The following is a 24,973-nucleotide window of genomic DNA, read 5'->3' as shown; positions in this document are numbered from 1 at the left end:
AGCCTGGGATAAATTAAATTTATCTCAAAAATAAAACAAAATCTTTTAAACTATCTACAGATGTGGTGATTTCCTAGTCAGCGAGGTAAGTATAAAACAATTCCTATTAATAAAAGTTAGTAGGGAACTGCAGTGTAATCCCAACATTCAGAGGTGAGTTGTGAGAATGTCAAGCTTGAAGCCACCGTGGCCTACCATACAAATTCAAGACTGGGATACATGGCAAGACTGATTTAAAACAGAAATAAATGAGCCGAAAATAGAATTAAGGGCAATCATTCTTAGTTTTCTAGTCATTTCTTCTCATTTGTTTTCCCTTTTAGTCTCAAAACATAAAAAGGAAATAATCTCTGACCAGGAAATAGACCAGGGAGGCAGATAGGCTAACTGATGTTCTTTAAATGTTCAAAACCAATTCTCCAGTTATTGGTTCTGTGGGTGTGTGTGCTTGTGTGCACATACGTGCACACATGCATGCATGCATAGTTTTGTTTCAGCGTATAACCATTTCCACAATGAAAATGTAAAACTAGCTAATTACTATAAACATAATTTTAAGAACTCAAGATAAGGAAGGAAAGTAACTGGTATTTTTTTTATTATGTTCTTTTCCTTCGTATTCCAAGATTCTTTTATCGTTTCCTTTCAGACTAGAAAACTTCCTTTACAACTTCTTGTAGGGTAGATGTGTTAATGACAGATTCTTTGTTCCCTGTTCCCTCATCCAAGAATGCCTTGTTCTCCAGCCCCCATTTATTTCTGAAAGAAATTTTAATTGAATTCAGAGTTCTTGCTTAGTGGTTCTTTTTTTAAAGTACTATTTTTTTTTTTAAATCCTTCTTCCTTTCCTTATGGCCTTAACATTTTCTGAGGATAATCTGTCACATGGTGTGTGGCTTTTGCCACATAAGTAAAGAACTATTTCTCATTAGTTCAGCTCCATGACTACAGATTTCTTATTTCTTTAAGTTTAATATTCTCCCCCTGTGCACATTTGGTTTCTGTGTTTTAGTAACTTAGGATTAAATTCAAGCTGAAAATGTTCCATGATGGGGTTGAGAAATAAACACTTTTTAAAATGTAGCCTGTTTTGAGCAGTGTGCTATTCTATCCAGGATGTTAACTATTCTTGCTTTGTTCAAGTTAGCTTTTGGGGTGGGAAGAATATTCAAATAATTTTTATTATAGTAGACTGGTACCATTGTTCTGAGAGTTAATTTTTTCTTTTTATAAGTAGATTTACTTGCTTTTATTTCTGTGTATGTGTATGGGTCTGCAGGAGTATTCCTGTACTACATATGCTCAGGTGCCCACAGAGAGCAGAAGAGGGGAGCCAATCCCCTAAAAACTTCAGTTATACACAGTTGTGAGCTGCTCTGAGGGAACTGAAACCTAGGTCCTTTGCAAGAGCAGTAAATGCTCCTTTTTTCCAATAATTTATTTATTTTTTATTCCTGTTGCATACCAATCCTCCTCTCCTCCAAGAATCACCCTTACAAATCCCTCCCCCACTACCCCTTCCAGCCTTGGGACATCAAATTACAGCAGGACTAAGCACAACTTCTCTCACTAAACTGCTGAGCCATTTCCCGACCCCCTAATTAGTTCCTTTTCTTTGTTCAATTTATAAACTGTATTTTAATCATACATATGTATATTACAAGCAAGCACACACAGTATATATAGAGTTTAGACTTTGGCTTTAATTAGTTTCAGGGATTCACTGGAATGTAGCTCCTGGTGAAAAGGGAGGGGACGGGTGTTGTAATCAGCTTCCCTTTGTCCTCTCTTCTTCTGAAACTCTGTTGACAGGGAGGTTTGATGTTGTGTTATCCTTTTCCTGAAGTTTCTGACAATTGTTTGTCGTTTTCTTAACTCACTGTATGTTTACTTTGTTGTTCAAGTTTTGTAATAAGTAATGATCTCTGTCTTCCAGTTCACTCAATAATTTTCCTGTTCATGCTGTTGTGGTACTGAGCCTGTCTTTTCAGTGAGTGTTTTTATTTGATGGTTGTGTGTTTTGACTTTAAATCTTGTATGTTGTTTTTCTTTGTATCGTCTATTTTTGTTTCTTCTTTTATAAGATAGGATATCACTGTGTAGTCTAGGCTGAGCTTAAACTTGTGCAGTGCTGGGATTATAGGCATGCTCAAAAAAGGTTCATTACCAAGGCATTCCGTTGATTCTTTTGTTTAATGTTTTTGGAAGTTTGTTCATCATTGCTTATTCAAATGTTTTTAAGATTGCTGTTTAAGAACTTTGTCAGTTTGAACACCTCTGCCATTTTGGCACTCACAACTAGTGTGTGTGTGTGTGTGTGTGTGTGTGTGTGTGTGTGTGTGTGTGTGTGTGTGTAGCTTGATCTTCTAGTTAGGTAAATGATTTTGTACTTTGGTATGGGAACCTAGACATTTTGCACATTAGGCCATGTGATGGTGGATCTGATGGATTTCTCTTCCCTAGCATCCTCTGCTCTCTGCCTCCAGAGAACAGATGCTGCCTCTCACTACTGCCATTCAGGTCTGGAATTTTAGGTTCCTCAGGTGACCTCTGTTGATAACCAAATAGCTACCTTACTGATAAATTAACAATGGAGTGATATCTATCTCCTTGCCTGGGAGGACAGGGAAAACCTTATCATTGCCCTCAAGGTGATCTGAACTGCCACTATAAGAGAGGTAATAATAGTTGTGTAAAGGTACTAACTGCCCTATAGGGCAGTGCTGAAATTGAAACTCTTTCTTTGCTGCATGTGCCACCATCCCAGTAGCCTTGTGAATGTGGAGTCGAGGCTCCCTTATAACCCTTTGGTGATATAGATAGCATGCCACATTTTGGATTTTGTGGGGTTTAGCTGGTTGTAGAGTTTTTATTGTTGTTATTGTCCCAGAGTTCGTCTTGCTTTTCTCTCCCTTTCTTGATCACTTGTCTAGATATGAGAGGCAGAATATATCCTCTCTTCCTCCCCCTCCTTCCTTCCCTTCCTCCCTCCCTCCTTCCCTTCCTCCATCCCTTCCTCTCTCCCTCCCTCCCATTTGTTCTAGTCTGGTTATGGTCTCTGTTTAGTGTCAGTTGTAGAGTACCTTCTTCTTTGACTTTATATTTAGAGTAGGTGAGAAAGAAAGAATTCCCAGAGAATCCGTCACTGGTCCTGAGGTCCTCAGAGGATATACCCTTTCTTGCTAACTTTCAGAGCTATGGCATTTTTTCTTACATACTGTTTCTATGGTTAGTTGTACTTCATGGGAGGAATAGAGAAAAGTTCTACCTATTTCATCTTCCCAGAAGCAGAAGTTTTAATTACTTTTGTCCTTGCCTAACTTTTGTCATGATTTAATTACTTTTCAACTTGAAATGGGAGACAGATCCTTTTCTTACCTCTGGACTCTAGAGACAGTTTGCTACGTTTACAGTGTTATTTAAATTTACCTTTAGACAGGCATCTCCTCCATTTATGAAGGAAATAAAACAAAATAAAGAAACCAAACCAACATTAAAAAGCAAAACCATGTAGCACATACAGAAGAATTTATTCCTTTTGAGAAAGAAACCTTTTTGAGATTAGAAAAATATTAATTGATATAATAGATGGCCTAGGTCGCCTGAAAAGAAAAATACTTCAAGCTATAATGGAGACTTTTGTCATACTTAATACCATAACATGATGTATGTACTGCTTAAATGATCACCAAATGTACACATAGCCAGTTGTGTGGCACTTTCCTTTGAGATTAAAACTTTCCATCTTGGAGGAGAACTTCTGAAGACAAAATGTTTTTACAGGAGAGCATTTTTTATAGAGGATGTTCTGGGGGCAGAGGATACTGCAGGAACCTTCCCTTAAGACACGACATAAACACAAAATAACTTCAGGAAATCCCTGAATCTGATCAGATTTACTAGGACCATCTCTCTGTATTAACAGTAAAGACTGATGATCATAGTAACTCTCAGATGAGCTAACTTGCAAAGAAGAATCAGAGAACTTCATATAGCCTGAAAAGTAGCAGACTAATTGCCTAGATGAGCCAAAGATGAGCTGAACTGGCTAGAAAAGGTCCAGGCTAACTGAACCCCCTGGAAAGGATACTCCAAATCATTGAGCTGCCTGCAGGCTGTGCAGAGTATTCCATGTTCTCAGCTTTTGTGAACTATTACCCATGTTGATGTGGGCTTTTGTGGTGGATCTGTCCTGTTTATTCCTGAAAGTAACCCCTCTCTCATATTCCTGTATGTAACTCCAGTAAAACTCATCGCTTCACCAAGTCAGCCTTTGGTGCTGTTTGGCACTTTGTTTCTCTCATGAACTCTCTATCTGGGATGAGTAGAAGTATGTACTGTATCTCACTAGTTAACCAGAAAGCACATCACACTTCTTCAAACCTTCCAAGACATTCTGTATCTGTATACAATTTGCTTATTGTACTGATTCTTGAAAGTGTGTCTGCTATACATTTTCTAAAGTCCTTACATGTCATTCTATGAATATGCTTCATCCTTCCTATTGTATTACTGGTGAGGAAGTTATGATAGTGTGCCTTCAAATTAATGACAGTAGTGAGGATTCAGAATAGATCTCTGAGAGAGTGGGTATATGGGGATGTGTATTGATGGTTATATATATAAAATTTAACCAAGAATGAGGAAACAGTTCTTTCAGCTTGCCTACTGATGAGGAAATTGGAGCCCAAATATATGAATGTACCTGAGAAAAATTTTTAAAGCCTACTTTGAAAAACTGGGTTTTAATATTCCTTGGTCCTGGAGACTCTTTGTTTTCTTCTAGTTTACTTAAACCTAGATCCTATCTTCATGCATGTACTAGAGAAGTACAAGATGTGAAAGTCATTAAGACTCCTGAAAGAAAGTGAGTGCTCTTTCTCATAGAATGGGTTCAGATAAAGTTTTAAAATTTAATTCTTGAAGCATGTAAAAATATTCTTCAGTGCGAAACTATGAATACTTGAGAGGAAGGAAGGTAGTCCGGAATCTTAGTTCTATATTCTTAGAGAAAATAATCTGAAATTATTATATTTTTGAGATTAAAATATAATTGCAATTCTCCTTTCACATTTCTTCCTCCAAATCTCCTACATACCCCTCCATTTCATATTCTTCATTTTCAGTAATTGTTATTACATGCATATATGTATATTCCTAACTCTGACTTGTTGAGTCCATATAATGATACTTGTGTGTATGATTTCAGGACTGACTGTTTGCCACTGGACCATCAGTTGATTAGTTCTTCCCTGGGAAAGACTATCTCTTCCATTTGCAGTGAGGAAATTCCATTGCCTATAGTTCTTTATGCAGAATTGAATTTATTAATTTTATTTTGAAAAATCATATTCCTGGGAGAAAATACTTGGCTCTTGTTTGGTGTTTAGAGTTGTTCTTTGCTTTAATGTGTTTGTGTATGTCTGCAATGGATACAAACTTTATTCTTTTTATGACTGAATACTGAATAATTTTTATTATATAGGTATACTTCATTTTTTTTATTAGTTCATCAAAATTATTTCCCCTATTTGCCTAATTATTAATAAAACTTCTGTGAATGCTTGTCTCCAACAGTGGTGGCCAACCTGTGGGTTGCAAAACTTTTTGTGGGTCAAAGGGTCATTTCATGGGGGTCACCTAAAATCATCAGAAAACATATTTATATTATGATTCATAACAGTAGCAAAATTATAGTTATGAGGTAGCGATGAAAATAGTTTTATGGTTGGGGTCACCACAACATGAAGAACTGTATTATAAGGTCATAGCATCAGGAAGTTTGAGAACCACTGCTCTACAAGTTATGTCAGGAGTTATTACTTACAGTCCCTGCAAGAACACCCACACTATGTAGCATTAAAGTCCTCATCTTTTGTGTAGCGTGGACATTGTGCTTCTGATTTCCCTGTTCCAGTCTGCTTCCTGATTCTTAATAACTTTTGCTTTGCTAGCTACTGGAAAATAAATAAGTGTATAGCATATCTAGATAGTCTTTGACCTATAGATATTGTATTTGTCTAGACTTTGCAGTTGATTTTGTAAGCAGCAGTGCACATCATTTCTGTGTGTACTTGTGAGAGAACAGTCTAGAGGTACAGTTGCAGCATACAGATGGGAAGTTGGATCCACGTTGACTCATAAGAAGGTTTTCTCAATTTGTACTTTTATGTAAGTATCTCCTTACAACCTAACAGAAAAGGTAATCTTTTTCAGTCTCTGTAACTTCTGTGTCCCAGCTCCTGTTTTTTTGTTTCTATTTCATTTATTTGTATATTTCCTGTGCTGCTAGAAATACAGTGTTTGCATATGCGAGGGAAAATACTCTTCCACTGAGCTACGGCTGATCCTGTTTTAAAACTTTTTTTAAAATATATTTTAAGACAGCATCTTGCTAAGTTACCAGCTGGCAATGGTTTCGTGATACACATCACTTCTGTCCCTCGGTATCTAGGCTCATGCTTTGTCTAGCTTAGATTTGTACTTGCTGTGATCTTAACTGTGTTTTTTCTCTAGCTTATGAAGCAGAATGCCTAGTACATTCATTTTTGTCTTTTTTAAGTTTAAGTATTTAAGGCTCTAAGCTTTCCTTTAAACATTGTCTTAGATATTACTCATAGTTTGTAGACTTCTAAAATTACATTTGTGTGTGTGTGTGTGTGTGTGTGTGTGTGTGTGTGTTTGTGTTTGTGTTCATGTTTGGAAGCATATGTGCCATGGTACATGTGTGGAAGTCAGAAAACAGATTTTTATTTCCTTTCTTAATGTGGTTCTTAGAGATTGAACTCAGATTAATAGGTTTGATGGCATGTGCCATGACCTGCTCAAGAATCTTGCTAGCCCCACAGACTTTACTATATACGTTTTTGTTTAAAACTTTTGAGTATAATTTCTGTTTTGATTTGTTTGACCCAGTGATTGTTATTCAGAAGTTTAATGTGTTTAATATTGAGACATGGATATTTTTATTTATTATTGAGTTTAGCAAAATTGCTTGATCAAAAAAATTACCACGTTCAAGTCTGAATAGATAGCCCAGTCAATAAACTATAAGCATGTGGGATCTGAATTTGATCCCAGGTTTTTTAAAAAAACTCAGGGGTAGTGCCACATAATTGTACTCTTTGTACTGGGTACGTGGACATGGGGAGACGAGGCAGGAATTCCTGAGGCTTCTTGGCTCGCTAGCCTTGTCTACCTGGTGATATTGCCTGTGGGATAACACTGTGGGAGGTTGTCCTCTGGTATCCAACATGCATCACATGTGTACATAAGTCCACATATAGACACTGACATACATGAGGACTCTCACTCTTACACATACATGCATGACATACACAGAATGTATACTCTCTCCCTCCCTTTTGCATTTTATGGAGGATTTAAAAATCCCAGTCCTTTTGCACGTACCTTCCAAGTGTTTGAATTATAGGTGTGTGCCATCATGCCTAGTTTATGTGGTGCTGGAGATGCAATCCAGGGCTTTATGCATACTAGGTAAACATTCTACCAGCTAAACTACATCCTCTGACCCTTAATAAATTAAATTTTTTTCTTTTTTTTTCGGAGCTGGGGACCGAAATAAATTGAAATTTTTATAATGTATAGTCACAGGGAGAGGAAAATGCCTACATCTCCTCTGTTGCTCTTTTTCCTACAGTAATATCCATGCAATACAGAATTGGCTACGGAAACAACAGTAGATTATCTAGGAATGCAAACCTATCTGGAACCAAAGACACAGTATTTTCCCCCATATGGTGTTTAACAATAAAAGCGTCAGTAAAGAATGAAGAAAATAATTTTGAAATTAATTTTAAGAAATCTCAAGTTAGAAAATAATGACTGATGCTTTTTAACAGTCCCAATTTGCTCCTCAGACAGTCTACCCGCTTTTCTGTATATTACTGACTCATTTCTGATAGTTTATATGTTTTCCTAACTCAATTTTGCTTTCAATATATTGGTCAAGTAGGTCACTGTGAGTTAAAGTGTACTTTCACAAGGTTGTAAAGAACCTTGAGCAGTTTTTAGTGGTCCTTTCTCACCTGTAATATACTTTAGATTAAGAAACTGACTTCTTCATAAATATTTAAAATTTTCACTTACACTTTTATGACAGAGTAAAAATTTCCCCCTTTGGCTCTCCTATCCCATTTTTCTTGGGTTTTTCTCAATTGGGGTTCTCATTAGAGCCATTGATAGACCTTGGTATCCTCTGACAACCAGAGTGTTCATGTGTATAAATCTGCATGTAAAAACTGTTCCTTCTTAGGAGTCTCTTTGGTATAAAGGGGCACTATGACCTCAGTTGAAATGTTGATTCTAATGGTTTGTTTGTGAAGTAAATGCCTGAACATAAATCTATCAGCCCTTGTAGGTTGAAAAAAAAAAACTGGGTCTCAAAAGATCCAAAATCTCTTTAAATGCATATTTATGAGCTGTCTTTGGCAGACTAGTGTTAACTGCTTGCCTTATCCAGCTGTATGGTGTGTGTGTGTGTGGGGGGGGTTCACCCATGGTTTTCTTGGTACATAATCGTCTCTTATCACGCAAACTTCTAGAGCATTTTATGTGACAGTTTCAGGATGGTGCCATTGTTTGCTGTGTGATCTGGGTTGGAGCATATTACTGATACAGAAAAAGCACACGTTTTTCAAGGCAATCAATGAGTTTTTGAACATGGCAAGCATTTTACATTGGTGATTGTTAAGGAGCTTTTTAAATTTTAAAGTCATATACAGTACACGCACATGCACGCACGCAGGCACACACTCAGGCATGTAGGTACATGTGTGCGCATGCGCGCGCGCGTACACACACACACACACACACACACACACACACACACACACACACACATATACACACACACACACACCCAATGAAAACAGTCTGCTGTGTGTGCTATGTGTGCATGTTCAGGTCCTTATGGGGCTCACAGAGGGCATTAGATCCCGCAGAGCTGGAGTTTTGGGAATTTGGCGGTTGTGAACCACCTGGTATGGATGCTGGCAACTGAACTCAGGTTCCTTGGAAGAGCACCAGCCCTTGAAGTGATTTTTAAACAAAAGGCTGACTTCAGAATAGAATTATAGAGATTTAAAAAAAAACTCAAGAGTGCAGTTTGTAGAACTAATTAAAAGGAGAGAAGCCTGGAGGCTAAGGGTTTAGCAGACTAATGCAAATTAAGATCTAATAAAGAAAAGGGAGAGGAGGACAGACGAACTTGATTGACAATCAAAGATTTCAGACCCGGGATGGATGAAGGAGTGAGAAATTAGAGAAGAGTAAAGGTTTGGGACTTGTGCGTTCCTTGGTCTGAGAAGTGTCTTGTATCTAGTGCCCGAGAATGCAAGAGCCTGAGAGGGGACATTAAATCGGTAAGCTAACATGGGTAGTTATAATTTGGGCATGTTACAAGAGTCTGGGCGTGTATCAGCAATAGTTTTCTTGGTTTGTCAGAGGCCCTGGGATCAATTTCACAGCAAGGCAAAAAGACAATTTGTGCCAGTTATGTATACTGTGCGATTTACCTAAATGGTTGAATAGATGGTCCTGGGAATGGAGAGATGGATCAGTGGTTAAGGTCACTTGCTGCTCTCTTAGAAGACCCATGTTTAGTTCCCAGAACTGAATGCTCACCACTTCCTATAACTATAGTTTCAGAGGATCTGGTGCCCTCTACTGGCCACTTTTGGGCACTGCATATTTGTCGTGCACTTTCCATACATTCCAGCAAAACATTCATATACCTAAAACCAAATAAATCTTTTAAAATAATAAATAAAAACATAAATATAAATGAGATTATTTCTTATCGTAATAGAATAGTCAAAATATATGTTTAAACAAATGTGTTTTAGAAGTAATCAGCACACAGATGGTAGCTGAAACCAAAATTGCCCAAGGAATATATAAAATGTGAGAAGACATTTAAGACATGAGAAAGGGAGACCTGAAGCAGTGGTTTGTCAAAGCCAGGAGACCTGGGGTGAACGGGATAAGAGGCGGAGGAAGTTAACTAGGAGAATAATCATCTGGGTCAAGCTCCAGAGAGGCTATGTAAAAATGGATCAAACATCCTTATTAGCTTTCAGGGTAGCTTGATGACCTTGGTTGGTAAAAGCAGTTCATGTAGTGCATTATACCCGTCATTTTCATGAGGTTCGCACTGCTATAATAGATACTCAGTTGACACTTGTTGCATTCATGGTTCAATATACTTTTTTTTTTTTACTTCCTTAAGCAATCTAACTTCTATCTCCCTATGCCTTGCCAAAGTTCATTATTTGCTGGCTACAGCAGTCTGCTAGATTCTGTTTATGTGTATCTTTACAGGGAAAGGCTGTATTAAAATAGGAGTTTCTACTCTTGTTTTTATTTGGGCACTATGGATTTTAGCATCAGTAATTATGGTAGTTAAATTTTTATTTTATAACATTTTTCTCTTTTGTTTCTCCTTTCATGATGTGTTGAAATTTCGCTTTCAGTTTAGTTTACTTGCAACTGGTTTAGAAAGAAACACATACAAATCATACATATGGACACATCTACCACACACAACACACACATATATGTGTGTGTGGTGTAGCATGTGTATATGTGCACACATATATTCACTCACCCATGCCACCATCCCATTGGTTGTTTTGTTTCTCGGCAGATTCCTGGCCAGTGTGAAGAAACAGCATGCATGTACTTTATTATTCAAGTGTTTTGCTTTCCAGGTCTGCCTTTTTCCTTTCTCTTGGGACTGGTGCTCTCTGGAACTGTGAGATATATTTAGTATGGCTATAGTTCACTGAAAGTATGGAGAATGTACTGTATGTCTAGGGTATGACACAGGCAGCTGCTGTAGTAGTATTCAGAGGAGCAGGGCTAGACACCTGGCCTTGAGTTTATGACTGGAAGCAAGGAAGCAACTATGAGATAAAGTGGGATGGGATGAGTACTATAAGAGAGAGCTATAATATATAAAGTAAAAATTCACAAAGAGTAATGACTTCTTTGGGGATGATCCTACGTATGTATAGACTTTAAATTTAAATCACTACCTTGATGTTGATAGAATGTGTAAAAGCATGTCAGAAACAGAAGGAAGAGTCAGTAACTTAGTCAGCAGTTCTTTCAACAATTTGTCCTGAGCTTCACTTCATCTCTCTCCTTTTATGTGACTCCCTTTGTCTGCCTGTCTCCTGCCTGCCTGTCTGTCTGTCCAGCTGCCCTCTCTCTCTCTCTCTCTCTCTCTCTCTCTCTCTCTCTCTCTCTCTCTCTCTCTCTCCTACCTCCTCCTTTCTCTCTTCAGACTACACATGGCTGCCAGGAATTTTTGAGTTTCCGTGTAGCAAGACTGGAATTACTCTTTTACATGTCTTAGAAGATACAGTACAATTAATTTAGTTTAGGAAAATGTCCATGTCTGATCTAGTCGGCTTTGCTGATTAGAAAGAATCAACACACACACACACACATACACACACACAATAATAACTGTCCTGGAACTCACTCTGTAGACCAAGCTGGCCATAAACTCACAGAGGTCCAACTGCCTTTGCCTTCCAAGTGCTAGGATTGAGTGTGTGTGCCACTGCCGCCCATCTGGCATGTGTATCTTGTGGGAAGAAGGAATACAGTCCTCAGAGATTGAGAAAGGTGTTTGCTGAGCTAAAATTTCTGATAGGAATAGTTGATTCATACTTTAAAAAATGAATTTTAAATTTTACATAGCAAGGAATGAATTGTACTGATTTCTGCATTTTTTTTCAAAAAAATAGATTTTATACAATATCTTAACCATCGGGTAATCTTTTGTCATATTATTTTAAAATGTATGCATTCTGTGGTGATTTCAGACACAGATACAATCAATGTATTTAGAGCATAGTCCTTCCCCAGCTCTACTTGCTCCTCTCCTTTAACTCCTCCTGGTCTTGGTGTCTGTCTGTCTGTCTTTCTGTCTGTCTTTCTGTCTGTCTTTCTGTCTGTCTCTCTCTCTGTCTCTCTGTCTCTGTCTCTGTCTCTGTCTCTGTCTCTGTCTCTGTCTCTCTCTCTCTCTCTCTCTCTCTCTCTCTCTCTCTCTCTCTCTAAAGTTAGCCTCCCAGTTTCTTGCCATCTTCTTTCTTTTAATAAACCAGAGTCCACAGAGCAGTTATTATGTGCACATGGATGCAGGGCACCAACTGAAGCATGGGCAACCTTCCATTGGCCACAAGTCTGAAGAAAGCTAACTCTCCTTTCCTCAGTGCCCATAAACTGCCGGGTATCTCTTAGCTCGGGAATAGGACATCGTGAGCCCCTTCCTTTTTCTCCATGCTAGGTGTTTATTGTTGATCTTGTACAAGTTTTATGTAGATATTGTCAGGTAACCATAGTTACTGTTAGTTTTTTTTTTTTTTTTTTTTTTTTTTCAGAGTTGGGGACCTAAACCAAGGGCCTTTGTGCTTACTTAGGCAAGCGCCTACCACTGAGCTAAATCCCAAACCCTACTGTTAGTTCTTAATGGCAATAGCCTGCTCAGGTCTATAAGACATTATTTTGTGGTATTCTTCTCTGGCCTTTGGTTCTTGCAGTCTTTCTGCCTCCTGTGATGTTCCCTCAATATTGGTGAGAGAAGAGGTGATATAGATTCAGGGCTGAGGCCTCCCCAGACCACACTCCCTTATTCTCTACTTTGTAACCGGTTGCAAATCTAAATATTACCTATAACCTCCAACATATAGGAGCTTCTCTGATGAGGAGAGAGAGCTTCTCCAGTACAAATGAATGGTAAGTGTTTAGAAGGCAGTTTGATAGTATGTCCTTCTAGCAAAATAATCGTAATAGAGGTATGATGTTCTATAGGATTTGGGCCAGATTTCCAGTACTAGACATTAGTTTCTTCGTTTGGCATCATTTCATTCAAAGAATGTCATGTTCTTCTAACAAAGGAAGGACTGTGAATTAAAGAAAATTGACATATAAAATATTAAACATTTATCACATATTTCTTAACAAGTTTTAGTTTAAATATATTCAAATTTAGGTGTCCATGAGTAGGGAAGGAGGGGCATATAAAAGATTCATATTACTAATTTTCTGCTTAGGTGGCTACTGAATATAAGTCATTTTATTCTACTTTCATATCCACCCTTTAAGAAGTATTATTATTATTCTGGAACCAAGGAAGAGAAATCAAAATGCACGAAAAAACATCCCAGTAAATATATGACAAGGCTGAAATTTAAGGTCATGTCTGCATATTTGAGAATCTTTCCCACATAATCTACTGTACAAAGTATTTTGAGTTTTTTAAATGTTTGATTAGTTAATCAATTAAGTAATCAATTTGTGTGTGTGTGTGTGTGAGAGAGAGAGAGAGAGAGAGAGAGAGAGAGAGGCAGAGAGAGAGAATATATATAAAGTAAAAATTCACAAAGAGTAATGACTTCCGCCTTAAATATGGAAGAGTTTGGGGATGATCTATCTATGTATAGAATTTAAATCACTACCTAGTTGTTGATAGAATGTGTAAAAGCATGTCAGAAACAGAAGGAATACAGGGAGCAAAGGTGTTAGACTAGGAAAGGGGGTATGTTGTGGGGATAAGCAAAAAAAACAAAAAATGAGCCTCCATAGATGGGTTCTGGGAACAGAATCGGTGAAAGAACATTATGCTCTGGTAACCCCTGAACAGTCTCTCCTGCCCTCATAAGCTTATGAATAAAACCCTCTCAGAAAAGCTTAGAGGCAAGGAGCTGCCCAGCTTGTTTTCCTGTCTGTATACTTGACACTATTGTAAATGTGCGGTAACAATTTCTCCATAGAGTGAGAGAGTTACAGTAGTTGTCTAATGTTAGCCGCTAAGCACCTGGATTTTTCAGGGGTCATTACAGTGATGAATCAATACTTAAAAATAGCTAAAGCTTCTACATTTGGGAAAGAGACATTTTTGGTCCATATATTCTAAACATTAATGCAGCCTAAATTGAGGATTGAGGGAATAGGGGAATGCTGACCTTTCATTTTCAGGCTAAACAAACAGAACGAAGAAAGCAAAGTCTGTCTAAACGTTAGGGAGAAGTATTTTAAGCTCTTCATGTTTATATACTTGAAACTTGGTATTTCCAATACCATATTTTTAATGTGAAAAAAAAGTGTACTTTCGAAATTTTGTTGAAGACCAATATTTACAGCGTGAAGTGTTTTTCAAAGTTATAAAAAAAAACAAATTTAAGCTATCTAGTGTTGATATTATAGAAGCAAAACTATCCTTCACATGTATGTTTTTATCTGCATTAATTAGAGATCAACCTAAATAGCCATGCCAGTAAAATCAGTAATTTGCTTGTGTATTTCAGATTTAATTTGAAAACATCGAAAGCACAACCATATGATTTGTGGTATAAATCACAAAATTACTGATTTTTGTAGCAAAGAATATGCGTGAAAATCCTTACAAAATATTATATCGTGCCTTTAAATATTTATAGACTATTTATTTATTTATGGCACAGGAGGGGGTGAGAGAGTGTACACACCACACTGAACACATTGAACATACAGAGGTCAGAGGACAGCCTGAGAGAGTCAGTTCTCATCACCATGTGTGGCTCAGGGATTGAACTCAGATTGTCAGGCTTGGCAGCAAACACCTTTACTTGCTAAGCCATCTCATTTGCCCAGATTGTGCATTTTATAATCAGTCTGCTCAGGGCTGTGTCAAAAAAAGTAGCTAGGGAAGAAATATTAGTGGGGCTTAAAAAGGTAACAACCTCACCAGGTCCTGATCTTCCACACTGAGGACACAGGTGACTTTCAGGCAGCTTCTCACAGGTGATGAAATGTCCCTCTCTATCTTGAGTAAACCTTATTTGATTTAAATTAAAGTTTGATACTTTATTAAGTATTCCCACACAGTAGATGGAGATTGGGTACTCTTATGGAAGAACAGGAGGAAGGCGGGAATAGGAACTCCACAGGAAGACCAATAGAGTCAAGTAACCTGAACCCTTGGGGCTCTCAGACACTGAACCATCAACCAAAGAACATACATGGGCTGTACCTAGCCACCCCCCACTCCTATGTAAAAGATATGCAGCTTGGTCTTCATGTGTGCCTCAGATAACTGGAGCAGGGATGGGGTAACTATTCCAAAAGCTATTGACTGCCTGTACATGTGATATGTTGTCCTTCTAGCTGGGCTGCCTTGTCTGACCTCAGTGGGAAAGGATGTACCTAGCTTTATAGAAACTTGATGTGCCAGGTTAAGGGGATACCCAGGGGGTACCCTACCTGCTCAGAGGAGAAGAGGGTCATGGGGGAAGGACTGTGGGAGGAAATGACTGCGAGGGGGCATTGGGCACAATGTAAAGTGAATAAACAAAAAAGAAAAATATTAGATATAAAGTCAAATATATACCATACTGAAAAGAGAAGAATTCCTAATAGTATTTTTAAAATACAAGAACTGGGAATGGAAGATGAACTCAATGACACAGAATTCAGAGTACAGTCTTTTGAAGGTCAGAAAGGAAAAACCAAAATCATTTTTTGCTGTAACTTCAAAGGCTGTATTTCCAAAGGATAAACTAATTATAGTATGACACATTGTTAGCATCAAATATCAGGGTTTGGGCCAAATAGCTGTCAATGGAGTCACTTGGAGTCACAGGGTTGAGCTGTCATTCTGCAGTTCTTTTCAGTACCTCTCATGTTTTCTCATTGTCATTCCTGAAGAATGGCACACTATATCTGTATATTAGGGATATAAAGTCAGTTGGGTCCCAAGTTTGAGACAAGATCTATTCAAGTTTATTTAGTGTTTTTTTTTCCTTTTTTGTAGTTGTAAGAATTAAGTTCAGGGCCTAGAGATATGGTTTAGTGGTTAAGAGCCACTGGCTGTTCTTCCGGAGGATTTGGGTTCTATTCCTGAACCCACATAGGACAGCCCACAACAGTCTGGAACTCCAGATCCAGAGGATCCAGCACCCTCTTCTGGCCTCTGTGGGTATCAGACATGTACATAGTATTATTTCATTTTTATATAAACGGGATTGTTTTACGTTCTGCTTTCAGATTATTTTCATCAAGTGTGTAGAAGTAAACTTTTTGTTTTACATATTGATGTTATGGCTTGCAATTTTGTTGAAATTGATTTTCACTTGTGATAATGCTTAGTTGACTCTAAGAATAGTTTTGTATCTGTAGGCTCAAGTCTCTTGGAAATAAAGATAGCTTTACTTCTTCTATTCTAATCTATACATTTTGTATTTATTTTCCTTAAGTAATTTCCCTGTCTGAAGGTTATACCATAGTATTGAATTGCTGCAATTAGAAGGAACATCCTTAATCTTGTTCCTGATCTTTGGGGGCAAGAGTTTTTTGTCTTTCATTGATTAAGAATAATGTTAATTGGTTTATTTCTTTCTTTCTTATTCATCTTTCTACAGAATTTTCTTATATATCTTTGTTACAGAAATTTTAAACAACCCCTTACAACTTCAGGACTGGGTAATGTACTGCTCTATTCTCTCCTAGCCACAATCCTGTGACTAAATTCAGATTGTGTATTTGTGTTATGCTTATGCTTTAGAAGCCTGCACCTTTTTGGAGGTGGTGAGGTCAATTTAGGAAATAAGATGCAACTATCTGTCTAGCAGGCCTTTATATGGAAAAAGACTTGGTTTTTATATTCAGTTTAAGAGCCTGTTATAAAGAGTCCCTGCTTCAACATTTTGAATTCAGTGCTAAACCTTACACCATTTGCTTCTCCTTCCTCCCTTCAAACCTCCCTCTTCAGTTATTTATATATTATAAACAAAAATATATAGTTTATACAAATATACATTTTATGCAATTGCAAATATATGAACAGTGTATTTAGGAACATATATGAATAATTGTATAATATATATCCCAAAATACATAAATATAAACTGCTTAGTCTGTATAATGCTCCTTGTATGATTTCAGACTCTTTGGTATTGGATTACTGACTGCTGTGCTTTTCCCTGATGAAGGCTATTTTTCCACTCTCAGCCTTCCTTGGTTGCTTGTATTAGTTCTTTGTGTAGGGGTGAGACCTCATGAGCCGTCCCCTTTCTGCATTAGCATGTCTGCTGTTGTCCTTCTTCAGCTCATGTTTAGGCCGCCATATTGTTGAGATTTCCTGGGTGTAGCTTTCGTCATTTCTAGGGGACACAATCTCACAGCATACTCTCAGTTCCTCTGGCTCTTACAATCTTCCTGCCCGCACTTCTTCAATTCTTTCTGAGCCTTAGGTGTGGGAGTCCTGTTGTCAGTGGACAAGTTGAGACTGGGTTCCAGAACACTGCATTTTGTTGGTTTGTGCTTTTCCATAAGACTATAAAGTAGCTCATGGTGACTAGATATCAAGAGTCAGTTACAATGCAATCACATTCCATTGGGTTAGATATGTAGTTTATTTTGTGTTTACATAACCCATATATCTCATTATCTTTGGATTAAAAAGCTTTCCAGTAAGGTGATTACTATAGCATAAAACTGCTTAAATTTTTAACCTACAGTTCAATGGGACAAACTGAATTAGGCCTTTTAGAGTAAAGATTAGGGATGAAAACAGTCTGAGCTTACCTGCTTAGTCAATCCAAATTGGAAGCTTTAAAAAGACATGTATTTTAAAATATATGTACATATACATAAACACATGTTTATATATTTATATGTGCATATATGTTTATAGTATATATGTAAACATCAGTTTTTTATAAATTGTAATCTTTTTTATGTTCACTTTTTTATTACTATTGCTTGATCAACAAAATAGTTTTTGATGGTAAATTGAGTCTGAGAGCAATCTTAGTTTATTTTGAATATGAAATTGTTGATGAGAAGAAAACTGCCTGTGATTAATATATTTCTAGTGTAGCTATGAATTCCCATGCTCTGTTTTTCTCTTTTCAAATGTAAATATATTATAGAAGTTTAGAATCCTTTTAAAACTGTTGATTTTTCCTTGTCATTGTTCTGTGCAAGCTAACGTCAAATTCTTGTTCGTGGGTATGCTCACCTTTGCTTTTGCTTTTCTAAGGCAGCTATTCTTTGACCGTGGCAAGCCTCCATCTGCAAAAATATTTATATTATGATACGTAATAGTAGCAAAGTTATAGTTCTGAAGTAGCAATGAAAATAAATTTATGGTTGGGGGTCACCACAACATGAGAAAATATATTAAATGGTCACAGCATTTAGAAAGTTGAGAAGCATTGATCTAAGGAATGATTTTGTTGCAGGTCTTCTTGCCCCCTTACCTTTGTCTGAGCATATGGTCTTTTTTGACATAAGAAATTGTAACATTCTGTAAGGAAAATTTATGAAACTCATAAACCATTTTGTTTTACATTTTTATTACATGCATTTTTTGAGTGTGTGTTGACACATACATGTGCCGAACTAGTTTCCCTTTCTACCACATGAGTTCCAGTGATTGAACTCAGGTTGTCTAGCTTGGTGCCAAGCACCTTTATCCGTTGGTTCTAAACCATTTTCTTTGTTGCATCTGAGTTTTGTGTCAGACCTTAGAAAGACATTGTATTCACTAAATTGTGTTCTTGATTTTCTGCTTTTATAATTCTACTTACTTGTATTCAGATACTTAATCTATGTGTAATATATATGTGTGATACTAGTGGGATTTGTACTGCCTGTAGCCATTTTTTCCAACCACTGTTCTTTTGTCAGGAGGGTGACCTTGGGTGGAGTTGAGACAAAGTCTTGTGTATAAGTCTTGAACTCACGATTTGGATTAGGCAGACTTCCAAGTAATGATCTCCTTGTCTTCCTTTATCTTTACCAAGTGTTGGATAATCTTACTATTACCAACTGTTTTTTGAAATATTCATATTTATTCATGAGTTCAATTACCACATTCACAATATAGCTAATAGCTAATAATCACATATATATTACATTTTATCAAGACACTTTTCTGACCTTGCACTAGTACTATATATTAGAGCTAATGTTATTTTTTAGTGTATTTTAATAGCAATTGGGAAACTTTCACATGATTAGTTTTCCTAATATATAGATTCTATAAATAGAACCTAATTATAGACTCATCCTTTAAAATATCCATGCTCTCTGTATGTATTACTTTTCTATTTTTGTGATAAAATGCCATGACTAAAGCAACTTATTATAGAAAAAAGAGTTTATCTGGGCTTATGGCTGCAGAAGTTTAGAGACCATGATGGTATAGTGGAGGCAGCAGTCATCAAGAACTGGATGTTGAGAGCAATAGCTGAGGGTTCGTTCACATCTTGAACTTTAAGCATGAAGCAGAGAAAGTAAACAAAAAAATGGTATGCTCATCTAAGTTCTGAAAGTCTTCCTCTGGGGGGCTGGAGAGATGACCCAGTGGTTAAGAGCACTGGCTGCTATTACAGAGGTCCTGAGTTTAATTCCCAGCAACCTCATGCTGGCTCACAACCATTTGAAATGGGATCTGAGGCCCACTTTTGGTGTGTCTGAAGACAGTGAAATATATATACATATATATATATATATATATATATATATATGTGTGTGTGTGTGTGTGTGTGTATGTGTGTGTATGTATATATATATTCACTGATTATATATTCACTGATATATATATATACATATATATATATATAATTTTTAAAAAGCCTGCCTCCAGTAACATATTGCCTTCAACAAGGCCACACCTCCTAATCCTTCCCAAACAGTGCTAGCAACTGGGAATTTAGCATTCAAATGCCAAAAACTATAGGGACAACTCATTTAATTCCTCCTATTCTTCTCTCTAAGGAATTTATTGAAATTACACTGAGGGAAAAAATAGCTTCTATATAAATTGAGTCTGTCTGTCCCTGAATATGTTGTACTTGCATCTAATATTCATTTTCTCAGATCCTTCATTCCTTTATGTACTTAAGTATAATTTTGAAAATATATACCTTTTAACATCTATTTTGGGGCTTTCTCCAAGTATTTAATAAATTTGGTATTTATGAGTAAGTGATCTTTTTCCATGGCATTTAGAATATGACATTGATGGAATAAAAGCAGTCCTTCCTTTTATAGGATCAACATTTTTACAGTGAGACTCTTAACTTGGCCAGATTTTCAGATTTTCTACACAATGTATAAGAAACATTATGTTAGCTGTAAATCATTAGTCCTTAGTCTGTCATCCACGATTGTGCAGCAGCCATGTCCCTTGGGAACTTGTTAGAAATGCAGGTTCTCTGGACTCATTCCATCCTAAATGAATGAGAAACTGTGTGTAGCACTCTGCATTTAGCATGTCTCTAGGGGTTTCTTATGCTGAAGTTTGAGGACCACTGATACAAAGAATATTTCCCTTGATTTATATTTTTTCTTGTAAGACTTGTGTAGCAGGATTCAGTGGAAACAAATTACTGATTTCTAAGAGTAAGAGATTATAGGATATGCACAGTCTTTTTCATTTTTCAGTTGCTTAATTAGAGTAATCAGGAAGGGGTGAGATTTTGGTGATTAGCAGAATTAAGTTTGTTTCAAATTGAGACATGGTAGGCAATCAAAAGATTCGAAGAGTGGAGTTGCAAGACATTCAGTCAGCTATGCCTGGCATTTGACACTCAATAGATGTTTGTTAAAAGAAAATTAGCTCCTTTAATTATAGAAAAATAGCGCCAGTAACCGCTTGAAAATAATAGAGAATTTTCTTAATAGGAGTGCAATATAATCATCAGTGCAAAAATAATCAGTTGCTGAATGACAAATGATGTCATAAACAACAATAAACTACTAGACATTCCTATGTCTATTATGAGTGACAAAGTTAGAAACTATGAAGGACCTTGTTGAGAAGGAAAGAGTGACACTACTGCAACTGAATGGACAGCAAGATAGTAGTGACTACATGGTGATAACATGGGCATATTGCCTCAGTTACTAGAGAAACAAATCTGATGTTTTGAGAAGAGTGTGTCATTCACTCTGTGTCTCCACCAAAGAAAACAAAAATCAGATGGAACTGTAGGAGTTTCATTCAAGTGGTAGTTTGAATCTAGAAATACTTGGTAGTGTACTTTTCTGGACCCAGGAAATCCAATGAAGTTGACAATGAGCTGACAGCATCATGGAAACACTCCTAAACTTATGATGAAAGGAAAGGATTATTTGTCCTATGTAGCCTGAGCAGCTCTTTCCAAGTTTAGTGCTACATAAAAAAAATGAATGATATAAAAACAGGTCAACTTCATAGTGAGAATTGTTATTGATATTCTTCCTTGATAATAGTCACCAGTAACTCTTGAAATGAACCCATTTTTTTTGAAACCTATAGCTTTAAAGCAACAGAAGTCAGTGGGAAGCTAGCAGGCTGATCACTTAGTTCAATTACACAATGTAAAAACAGATTTAGGAGAGTACTGCTCTAGTTCATAATCTTACACAGTTTACAAGGTGTGGATGTATGGAAACATACCTTGAGTAGTATTTATGAGAAAGAAATGGCCATCTACTGCAGCAGTTGGCATGTAGGCGTTTTGGGGTATGACCTCATCTATGTTGCAGGTAGGGTTTAGCTATGAGCTTAGATGATAGTTTATCATTCTGTAACTTTTTTTAAATACTAGAGATAGAACTGACTGAGTACTTTGTGTGCAGTAGACAGTGATGAACCTCTGGAATACATCCCCAGCCCTCTCTGTTACATTTTATAATCTACCCTTAGTGTGTACATTATGGCTTCTGGTTTTAGGTTGTTAAGGGATTCCTGTGTATGTGAATGTGCATGTCCTTATATTTGTATGTGCTTTTTCTTGTACTCTTTTTTTGGGTCTTTTCTTTGGTTGTTTTGTCATGTTTTTTGTTTTCGATTTATATTATTATATCTGTATTTATTTTATTATTATCCCTTAGGAGTCTTTTTTTTAATGAGAGTTAGAAAGGGAGTAGGTCTGGATGGGAGGTGTATGGAGAAGAACTGGGAGGAGGAGAAGGAGAAGAAATTATAATCAGAATATGTTATTAAAATCAATTTTCAGTAAAAAGAAAAAAGATAGGTAAAATATATCCTTTCATTAAATAATTCCAATGATTAAACTAAAAATTTCATAATTTCAAATTTTCAGTGTACTGCTCTATTTAACTTGATTTAGAGTTAAAATTGCTTGATTTTATAATTTTAAAATTTTGTGGTTTTTAGTGATCCCAACAGTCCTGTCAGCTTTTTTTCTTAAAACAGGACTTATCACAACTCTAAATGAAGGTAGACTATTATAGAAACTTCTAAAATTTCTTTCAACACAAATTTAATTCCTAAATAAGGTTTATATTAGGTGATATGAAATTAATTTGGGATATCTCAAATCTTATTATTTTTAAAGCTATTACTTCTTATACAGATATGGATGGAGTAACATGGTGGTTTTTAATTAAATATAAAACCATAGGAATCTCTATTTGAAATATGATAGATCCTTAAATATTAGATTTGTGAGTTACTGAAATGCTTATGGAAAAATTGTTGACTTATGCAAGATATCACAACTATCAGAAACAGTTTGGTCAGTTTTATTTCTAGTGAGCCGAGTAGACTATTTTAAAGGATAAAACTACAATTAGGTCTACGTCAGGTGTATTTTCTGAGTAGTGATTGAGTTCCCTTTTTATTTATCATGTTGTCACAGGCAATGAGAAGTGTGTTCTTTTTTCTCCTGTATTTTTCCTCTTTTGTTTTCTGGAGGGATTGAAAAAGTTAAAGGTGTGGTCTCATAATGTCACTCAGACTGGCCTCAAACTCACAGTCCTTTGCTTTCTGGCTTCTAGATCATAGGCATGTACCAACAACATTCAGGGCAGCTCAAGTACGTCTGTTTAGTTACTGTGCCTGCCTGGTTAGGTTTCCCTCTATCTCTCCTTTTTTTTAAAGTCTTTAATTTCTTTACTTTTTCTTCCCTTATCTAGTGGTCATTGAGTATGGAGTTGTTCAGTTTCCATGAATGTGCAGGCTTTCCGTTGCTGTTGTTGGTAATGTCCAGCTTTAATCTGTGCTGGTAGATAAGATACGGAGGGCGGGGATTTCAATTTTATTATATTTGTTGATACTTGTTTTGTGACTGACTATATGATCAGTTTTCTAGAAGGTTCCATGAGGTGCTGAGAAGTAGTATATTCTTTTGCATTTGGGTGAAAAGTTCTGTAGATGTTTGTTAGGTCCATTTGATTCATAACATCAATTAGCTTCATTATTTCTGTTTAGTTTCTCTTTAGATGACCTGTTCATTGGCGTCAGTGTAGTATTGAAGTCTCCCACTATTAATGTACAGTGCTCAATGAGTGCTTTAAGATTTAGTAATGTTTCTTTTAGGAATGTGAGAATACTTGCATTTGGGGTATGAGATGTCCTCTTGGTGGATTTTTCCTTTCAGTATGAAATGTCCTTTCCAATCTCCTTTGTTGGTACTAGGGTTGTTTATTTGTTTGTTTGTGTGTGTGTGTGTGTGTGTGTGTGTGTGTGTGTGTGTGCGCACACACACACACACTTCCTGTCTTCTTGGTTTGCTGCTGTGAAATTATTTACCCTAAGAAGGATAATTCATAGATAAAGTAAAATTATTCCTCACTATTCTGTAGAGTAGATGTCTAAAATCGAGGTTCGAGGATCTTCTTGACTTACCCTGTGGAAGGTGATTTGTCTTAGTTTCAGTTCTATTGCTGTGAAGAGACAACAGGACCAAGGCAACCATTACAAAGGAAAATATTTAGATGGGGCTAGCTTACACAATGTCCACTCTCATTATGGAAGGAATCATGGCAGCATGCAGGCACACATGGTGCTGGAGGAGCCAAGAGTTTTAAATCTTGATCCACATGTAGCAGAAGAGGATGAAGCTCTGATTTCACACTGGACAGAGCTTCAACATATGAGACTTCAAAGCTCCCCTACACAGTAACACACCTCCTTCAACAAACTTACATCCATTCCAACAAAGCCACACCTCCTAATAGTGCAACTTCCTATAGACAAGCATTCAGATGCATGCATCTATGAGGGACACACCTATTCAAAGCACCACAGTGATGAAAGGAAAGGGGAGAGTAAGTAATACTGAGTACATGCATTTAAAAGGAGACCAAAGGCTGATGTAGTAGCACAGCAGAAAAAAGTGTTTGCTGCCAAGTTGGTTGTGTTTGAGTTCAATCATGAGCACTACTAGATAGGAGAGCAGTTACTCCCACAATTTGACCCCTGCCTGACCTCTTCTTGCATGCCGTGGTATGCGTCCTCTCTGCAACTAAATTGAAAAAAATTTCAAAAAATAAACCCACCAAAACCACAAAAACAAACAAAAAACCAAACGAAAGACATATAAAGTGAAACATCATTTTATGAGGAAACACTCCACGAAATTATCACTAATAAGGGTGTTGTCCCCATGAGTCAAACATTTAACAAAACCAAACATCTCCCAGCACTGCCACATGTGGGTTAAACTTTTCCAACATAATGCTTTCAGGGGGTATGCATCCAAATGACAGTAAGGAGTATAAGTTTTTGTATGCTTAGCTTCAGAACTTTATAGTTTATGTCTATTTAATTTGTGAAACAGGGCTGTGTTGCTCATCTTATTTATCTAGATTCCTAGGAGCAATCTTGGTACATTTAGGTTTTTGATGCTTTATCATATGTCCTTTAAAAATACCCCGTGGAGCCTAAGCAAAATACCAACCTTACAACATCTCAAAATTCTCACACTATTTTGAAACTTTTTAAAGAAAGGGTAAATCCAATGTTGTTTCATTTTGAGATATTTTAAGTTTTTAATTTCATGTAAGAGCCTTGATTACTTGCAACAGTGTGATTATAAGCAGAAATTATGATGTGAAAATAGCACATGCTACATGGCCTTTTGATTTGTTTCCTATTTATTAAAACATTTCTAAGAAGACCGTATCCTTCCTTTTTTCCTGTTGCTTAAAAAAGCTTGAAGAG

At 36.7% G+C, this 24,973-nt stretch overlaps 1 protein-coding gene across 2 annotated transcripts in view; it reads left to right on the top strand.

The window, feature by feature from the left end:
- The first annotated feature begins 6,077 nt into the window (after nt 1-6,077).
- The window catches only part of Klhl13 (kelch like family member 13), a 112,797-nt gene continuing 93,901 nt past the window's right edge, over nt 6,078-24,973 (top strand). For both annotated transcript variants that reach the window (XM_032889964.1, XM_032889961.1), the window contains exon 1: nt 6,078-6,171. In XM_032889964.1, coding sequence (XP_032745855.1) covers nt 6,170-6,171 — 2 coding nt within the window. In that variant the 5' untranslated portion in view covers nt 6,078-6,169. The remainder of the gene's footprint in view (nt 6,172-24,973) is intronic.

This window comes from Rattus rattus, chromosome X (genome assembly GCF_011064425.1).
Source record: "Rattus rattus isolate New Zealand chromosome X, Rrattus_CSIRO_v1, whole genome shotgun sequence".
Lineage (NCBI taxonomy): Eukaryota > Metazoa > Chordata > Mammalia > Rodentia > Muridae > Rattus > Rattus rattus.
This window is presented reverse-complemented; position numbering and strand designations above follow the sequence as displayed.